Genomic DNA, 7,645 nt, shown 5'->3' on the forward strand with positions numbered 1-7,645 from the left:
ATATGCTTGATACTGTCTCTTTATGGATTCAGCTTACAGAATAATGAGATAGCTCCCCGAGAGCCTCCAGAGAGGTGACAGGTGACCAGATGAAGTTTGTTTTCTTTGTTTTTCAGTTTCAAAAGCACATGGGTTCAGACTTATTTGATATGCTTTACTCTATTGCAGTTNCCATTAACTCCAATAGATTAGAACGGTAGGAAGATACCTTTCTTGTGCACACAGATAGGGATCGTCTGTTTTTTTATTTTAATATAGATATGAGCATTTCTTATATATTGCATGAACAGCTCAAAGGTAGGTACCATCATTTAGTTATGCTCCCTGCCTTAAGAGTTTTTGCCCTTGTTACACAGACCTCCCTTCTCGCACTCAGTTGTCAGCTGAAATGCCACACCACAGCGCCTTTCGTAATCCCCTCTGCATCCACCTGCCCCCAGCCCCATATCCCAGCCACTATTACATTTCTCCATTATATTGTCTCCATACACTTACTATATGTGAAATGATCTTGATATTCACTATCTAATCTGCTTCCCCTTCCTAATCCCCAAGCTGCTCATGAGAGCAGGACCTCATCTGCCATGTTCACCATTCACGCTGCCCAGAACTCAACACTTAAGGAACGTTAATTCTTCACAGGGGTCACTGTGGACACTGCATTAATTCCAACTGCTCAAAAGCATATTTGAAATATTTGATTTGCTTTTAAGGTCTTGGTCTCTGCCTGTAACACCTTTTTTTAAATCTTCAGCAACTACAAATTTGCCAGTAGATTTGATTTTGAAACAGACATCTAAGATCAGATTAATAATATAGACAGTAAAATTTAAATTAAAAAATGAAGCAAGTCTGTAAAGTGTGCATGAATTTTAACTGACTATGAAAGGAATCCAAAAGAACTGCAGAAATGTTCTGAATGGTGGTGACCTTACTGGTACCCTGTCCAGGCGACTGGGTAGCACTCATTGGAATGTGAAAGTGCTTGTGTGTGTTGATCATCAAAATCAGCCTTATGAATCTACCCCTTGTAGATTAGCCAAATACAACCGACACAGTGTAACCACAAGCTTAATGCTACCATTTCTACCATTTGGTCCAGCCTGTAAACTACTGATGGTGCTTTAGAGAGTGGATTAGGCCTGCTCTTTAGGCCACAAGCGCCACATCCCAGCAATTTAAGAAGGAGCTCCACCAGCACAGGCTGCAGACTGCCAACAGCACAGCAGACTCTGTCCTTGCGGTGTAGTGGACAAGCACCAAGCAGCATCCAACTTCTCTAAACATCCGCCAAGTCCTCTGCCCATAGGCACTTCTAGGTGTCAAAGGGGTAACAGCGATCCAAGGGTGTGGGGTGCAGTTATTCTCTACTGATGATTCTAATACTTTCTTACAGTTCCTGGCAAATGAGACACTGCTCTCCCAAAACCCTTCAGAAAGCCTCTCTCAAAGTTACTCTGGCCACCAGACAAAAAATAGGGATGCAGATAGATTTTGTGCCCTGTTCTAAGTATATCCCTTTAGGAAACACAGGATGCTCAAATTCTTTCAAGAGGCAGGAGCCTCACCATCTAAAAAAAAAAGCTGTTGCAAATCTGAGAGGAGATTCTGTGAAGGCACCCAGAAAGATCTTTACAGAAAATTGAGATCTTTGTCTATGTTGAGCAGCCCACCAAAAGCACACAAATGCCTCTGTGGTGAGGCAATTTGGTGCAACCGCAGAATAGTTTGGTGCCGTTCTGGAACTCTGAGTATGTTCTCATGGCTATTCTCGGAATACCAACAGCACAGAACTTGGAGGCAACACAAAGGTAAGTTCCTGGAGGTGATCTTTTAGGAAGATGACAGCTCCTGTGAACTTGCTGGGGGAGGAGTCAGCTAATAACTTGGCCTTGGCAGGATTTTCTTTTTTATGTACTTCCTGCATGCAGTTGATGCGTTTGTAAATACTTGGAAAGAGCTAACTTGGTAAACACTGAGCACTCAGTTGCTGCAAAAGGGAGCTGGGCTCTCTGAGAGCAGAGCTGCTGTTTTGCCCATCGTTGTGTTTAATTAGGATAACGACATGTATTGTTTCCATAACCAGCGATGCCACCAGCTTTCACCCTCAGCTGGCCCAGGACACACATGCTGGCATGTTTTCAAGTAGTTCCATTTCTGCAGTCTATGTACAAGAATGCAGCATTCCTCTGGGCCAGTAGAATCTGCATCAGCTGTGAATGGCATCTAAGCTGTCCTTGCAATGGTGCCATGCTGCATATTATTCTGATGTTTTGGCTATGCAAAGAAGTGCCAAAGGCACCAACCACATTGCTCAGTGTTCCCAGAATAGATGGGTAACAAATGTCAGGGGCCTATCTCAGCAGTCTACCCCAATAGCTGCTTCCCAGATCTGAGAGCAGAGCTCTGAGCTAGGCCCTTTGGGCCAATGTACCAGGCTGGCCCTGGCCCTCAGAAACCAGACCTTAAAATAACTGGCCAGGTATGCTCTGCTCTTCTGCCCAGGCTGAGCGAGCCCTGCAGAATCTACATAAGAGTAGCTGCCCCATCAGGGTGGTTTCAGGCAGCCTATTGATGGTTCTTCCTATTAATGGCCCAATTTGTAATTTAAAAAGGAAATTAACCTTAACCTTGACTCTCTGGGGCTAAGCTCATCATTACCTAACTCATCTTGCTCTTATAATGACATTTCTGGAGGGCACCAAGCTAATGATATTCCTAAAAGAGGATGAAGGAAGCTAACTATGTCTCCCTGAGACAAAGCAGTCCTGCACATCTCCCTGGTGAGTCGGATACAGAGCTGCATCAAACCCATCTATGCCCAGAACCGCCACTGCAAAGAACGCGGTGTCAGGCCCTTCTCCTGCAACCAAGCCTTGGCCAAGATTCTCTCCAAACAATGGGAAAAGCATGAGATTTGGAGTCCTAACCCTGCTAGCAAGTTCTTTGAACAAATCCTTTCCCCTTGGGCCTCAGTCTTACCGTTGAGTGTGTGGGGGGTGGTAGTGGCAGGGGCAGTGGTGGGAGGGGGGGTTACAACAATACCTGTTTAACGTGCTTGAAGAGCTGCTGTGGATGAGAGAGCCTACAGGTGCTGTATCAGCTGTCAGGTGTCCACCCCTCATGGTTTCCCCACCCCATCCATCCAGGGGCCCCATGTGGGAGGTTCCTTACCAAGCGGCACAGCGTAGGAATAATCTGGAGTTTACAGCAAGTGCCCAGCAGAGCAGCTGCATTATCTGGCATTTCTGCAGGAGACGAAAATCATAGTTACTGTCCAACCAGCCACTGGATGGTACCAAATTTATATTTTAGTACTTTCCCGCCAGCCAGGCAAGGGAGGTGCTCAGCAACTGTTGAATAAATGAATGAATGGTGCTGAATGTGCAGTGAAGACATTTCTTTTTTTTTTAGATTTATTTATTTATTTATTTATTTTGGTGGCTGGCTGGTATGGGGATCCGAACCCTTGACCTTGATGTTATAACACCACACTCTAACCAACTGACCTAACCAGCCAGCCCTTCCTTTTTGAAAACAGATGTAGGAGCCCAGTCACCAGCTCTGTCTCAACAGAAGATATTCTTTAACATTCAATTTGCCAGTCAGGAAGAACTGCACAGACTCTGGGGAAAGGGAATCAGCATGGAAAAGTAGAAGGACCTGTGATCTGGTGACAGAGCTGTGTTTGAGCCCCTCCACATTTTCAGCTGTGGCCTTGGGTACCCTCTCTGAGCCTCAGTTTCCCCATTTGACTGACCATAGATTTTTTTCTTTATTGCATATGTCAGAGCACTGCATAAACTATACAGGGCTCTATCCGTGTCACTGATTGTTTGGGGAGGAAGATACAGTGTGGCCTGACCAAAAGGTGGCCCAACGGAAATTCTGAGGCCCAGAGCACCAGTAGCAGAGGGAGCTGAAGCAGAGCTGTGCAAGGCTGGGACTGCACCAGAAGGGCCCCACAAGCCCCAGGGAAAGGAAATTCAAGTCAGTGTCATTCGAAACAGATAGTAAATCCCTCCCAGGGTAGAACAGATGCAGCTTCTAAAAGGACCCCAGTACAGCCTTTGAGCTGAAAAGGCAACGAGTCACCTGCTGGATCATCTCACCAAGGGACTGCTTATGAGCTCACTCATCACCTGCATCCATGGGCAGCCTTATTTATAAAAAGTAGCCATGTTGCTGAGGCTGTGACCCAGAGAGTACAGCAGAGCATAGCTTGTCCCCAGGAGAGGGTGACAGCTGCTAGGAAGACAGGCAGCTCCTGGCGATGGTCCTGCCAGAGAACCCCCTACCATTGCATTCCAGTTGTGTGTGCATTTGCTACAGAGAAGGTCCACAGCTCTCAACAAAGTCTCAAGGGGGCCCTTACCCCAAACCAGGAGGATGAAGAGGAAAGTGTATGTGGCCTGGGGGAAGACCACAGGGCTAGGAGGACAGCTACGTCGAGCCACTGCCACAGCCCCCTCACCCGTCCCTGCTCCCTCCCCTCACTGTTCCGGGTGGCTCTTGAGCCCCATTGAATCATCCTCCTCACCCCTGATTCTTGGAACTATGTTAGTTCCACGTCATTCAACTGCTCATGATTTTAAGCCTGGTCTTAGGTGCTGGGGCACAGGGATGGAACAACAGCATCTGGTCACAGAGCAGACCCACTAATTCTACTACTTGGCTCTGATTTCCCAGCAGGCGAGGACTAGGTCATTTCTCTACCTCATCACCTAGCAGTGCTTAAAATATAAGCATGCTATATGTTTCTTGAACCGAAATGAATTATTTTGCTTGCTCTTTCATGTACTAATTCACTTTACAAATGAGGTCCAAGAGGTTCAGAGCTCATGACGCACTTAAGGTCACAGAGTGGTGGAGGAAGCTTTCCAGGAGACAGGCCAGGTGTGGACTGAAGTGTTGAAAACAGCTAAAAGCACTAGAAAGCCAAACACCAGGTTAGGGCCCAAGAAGCACCCATTTTCTGTTCCAGCACTTTCCCCAGATTCTAAGGAGGGAAGACTCTACCATGTAGGAGGAAGAGGTCAACTGAGAGGGGCCAAGGATTAAATGGAAGAACTTTCCACCAACCTGACCTCTGTTGTGACTGACGAGTCAGTGAGACCACAGTCCAGAGAGGTAGGAAAGGCAGCCCTGCTTTAGAAACTGGCTGCAGAGACCACTCAGAGGAGACTGGTCAGGAATATAGAATTGCATGGGGTACAGTTTGATGAAAATACTCAGGCCCAGACCAGTGTCTCTACACAACCCAGGTGCATTGGATTTCACTAAACCCAGAAATCCTATAAAGTCAACCATTGGAACCTGAGTTGCACAAAATGCCTTCCCCAGGGAATCAACAGCAAAGCAGCAATTTAGCTCAACTACAGGGCTCAAGTGCTGGTCCCCACAGAAAGTTCCCCCACTTTAGAAGTAAGCAAAGGACAACAAATTAGTTCCAGCACAGAGTTTAAGTGGTGGGAACAGCAAATAATCCAACACAGAACTGAAAGAAAAAACAGAGTACCCACAACCAGAGACAAAGTTTGATATTAACTAGTAAAGGTCTCATTTCACCAAGGAACACCTATAACACCTAGAAGGACTGCAAGTCCCCTGGACTACCAAGCCAGAAAGAGGGGACAACTATGCACACGGCCAGCACCACGGGGCCTGCCTGGGGTCCAGAGGTATAGAGCTGGTGACTGGACCCTCCTCCCACAACCAGGCACACTGCCATTGCCACCACCAACTAGGTAAGGAGCATGCCAAAAGCATCACCTCCATGTGGGTGGCACACCACAGCCACCACAATAACCACAGCTGCCGCGAAAGCAGCTAGATGCCACAACCATCATACAGATGGTCCGCCAGCCACTGCCACAATCATCGTGCAGATGGTCTGCCAGCCACTGGAGCGCATTGACACAAGGAGAGTCACCAGCAGAGACCAAAGAAAAGAAGAGAATGTCTCTCTCCACAAAGCCCATTCCAGAGTGACAGAAGAAACATCTACTCTATGATAATATTGGGGGACCTGAGCACACCTCTCAGCTTTGGAGTCAACAAAGCAACAGAGTAACCATTATTCTGAAAGAGGGAGAGAAGAAATCTAGGCTAATTAGAGGGGGGAGGAGGGAGGGAGGGGGGTGGGGAGAGCTTGAACAGGGGCATAAAGAATAAGTATGATTTGTAACAATATATATGCTAGTAATACTGATTTGACCAACATCTCAATGTTGAACCCCCAAAATATGTATAATCAATTATGATTCTATAGAAATTATAAAACAAACAAAAAGAAACGCTGCAGAGACTGTGGGCTGCACCCAAAGACCTCACTACATTGAGCTTCCAGCCCAGAAACAGCAGGTTATGGGTCAACCCCAAGTGGCTGCTTGTGTGCAAGATTGCGAGAATTTGAAGCTGTGTCTAGGCTCAAGGAGAGGGGGACTGTGGTACCTTCCTAGTGCTGGCCCTGGGCTTCGTAATTGGCCTCTGATCCAGCCTTTGACAGAAATGTTGCCATAAGTGATAGAGTATGTGAAGAGAAGGCCTCTCACCAGGCTGAGAACTCTGACCTGCGGATGGCCCCTGACATGCTGCCTGTGCTCAGGCTCTGACGAGAACCTGCCTTAACTCTGCCAGAGTCTCGAGTGGAGCTCCACGGGGCTCTGTCTCATCTCCTGCCCAGTCCAGCAGTCAGAATCTTCATCCGTGACTTGGGACAAGGCGTAGAGCACACATTCATCAGCCCCTAGAGCTGCGAGAGACATTCTCTCTGAGAAATTCTTTAAAACCTGAAGCCTCCTGGGCCTCTGGTTCTGTGTGGTGCTGGGAGGAGCCCTGAACGTATGGGGACCTCAGCGTCCTGACTAGGATGGCCTTGAAGGGAAGAGGTGGGACCTGGAGGCCGGGCTGCTTTGCCATGTCCGGCCTGAGAGGGACAGGAAGCCCAGCTTCCTCATGGAGGACAACCACCCCTGACACCGCAGTCCCCCGGCATGGAGGCATGGAGGGTTTGGGATGGGAGTGGTGGAGTGGTAGCGGGCAGGGCCCCCTGCGACAAGTGCACGGAGCAAGCGACGCGGGCCGCTCGCACTGTGCCTGGCTTTTGGAAGATGCTCTTGTGTTGGCCCCCGAGGAGGAAGGAGATGTGCTCCGGGGGGTGGCTCGCAGTGGACGGACAGTCCCTCCTCCACGCCTCCCGCCTCCCAGACCCGCGTGTACCCAGTCCTTCACAACTATGATCATTGTGCGTCCCCCAGAAGCACGTACAGTCAGCCCTCCATATCCGCGGGCTCCACATCTGTTCCACAACAGATCAGAGATATTCGGGAGAAAAAACAATACAAATAACTACACAACAATAAAAATAATACAAATTAAAAACAATACTGTATAACAACTATTTACACAGCATTTACATTGTATTAGGTACTGTAAGTAATCTAGAGATGATTTAAAGTATACAGAGGATGTGCGCAGGTTATACGCAAATACTGCACCATTTTATATCAGAGACTTTTATATCAGATTTTAGTATCCACAGGGTCCTGGAACTAGTCTCCCACAGATAACAAGGGACGACTGTTATACAGTAAGAGAAGCAGCCTCAAAGTGACAGCAGCCATTTCTTTTGTTTTCTTTTTTC

The 7,645-nt window shown here is 47.6% G+C and overlaps 1 protein-coding gene across 1 annotated transcript in view; it reads right to left on the minus strand.

Annotated features, from left to right (window-relative positions):
- DFNA5 (deafness, autosomal dominant 5) overlaps positions 1 to 7,645 on the minus strand; it is a 33,187-nt gene that overhangs the window by 1,727 nt on the left and 23,815 nt on the right. Inside the window, exon 7 of the mRNA XM_008593470.1 lies at positions 3,175 to 3,248. Within this exon, the coding sequence (XP_008591692.1) occupies positions 3,175 to 3,248 (74 nt within the window). The remainder of the gene's footprint in view (positions 1 to 3,174; positions 3,249 to 7,645) is intronic.

The sequence above is a fragment of the Galeopterus variegatus genome, unplaced genomic scaffold (assembly GCF_000696425.1).
Source record: "Galeopterus variegatus unplaced genomic scaffold, G_variegatus-3.0.2 Scaffold9206, whole genome shotgun sequence".
Classification (NCBI taxonomy): domain Eukaryota; kingdom Metazoa; phylum Chordata; class Mammalia; order Dermoptera; family Cynocephalidae; genus Galeopterus; species Galeopterus variegatus.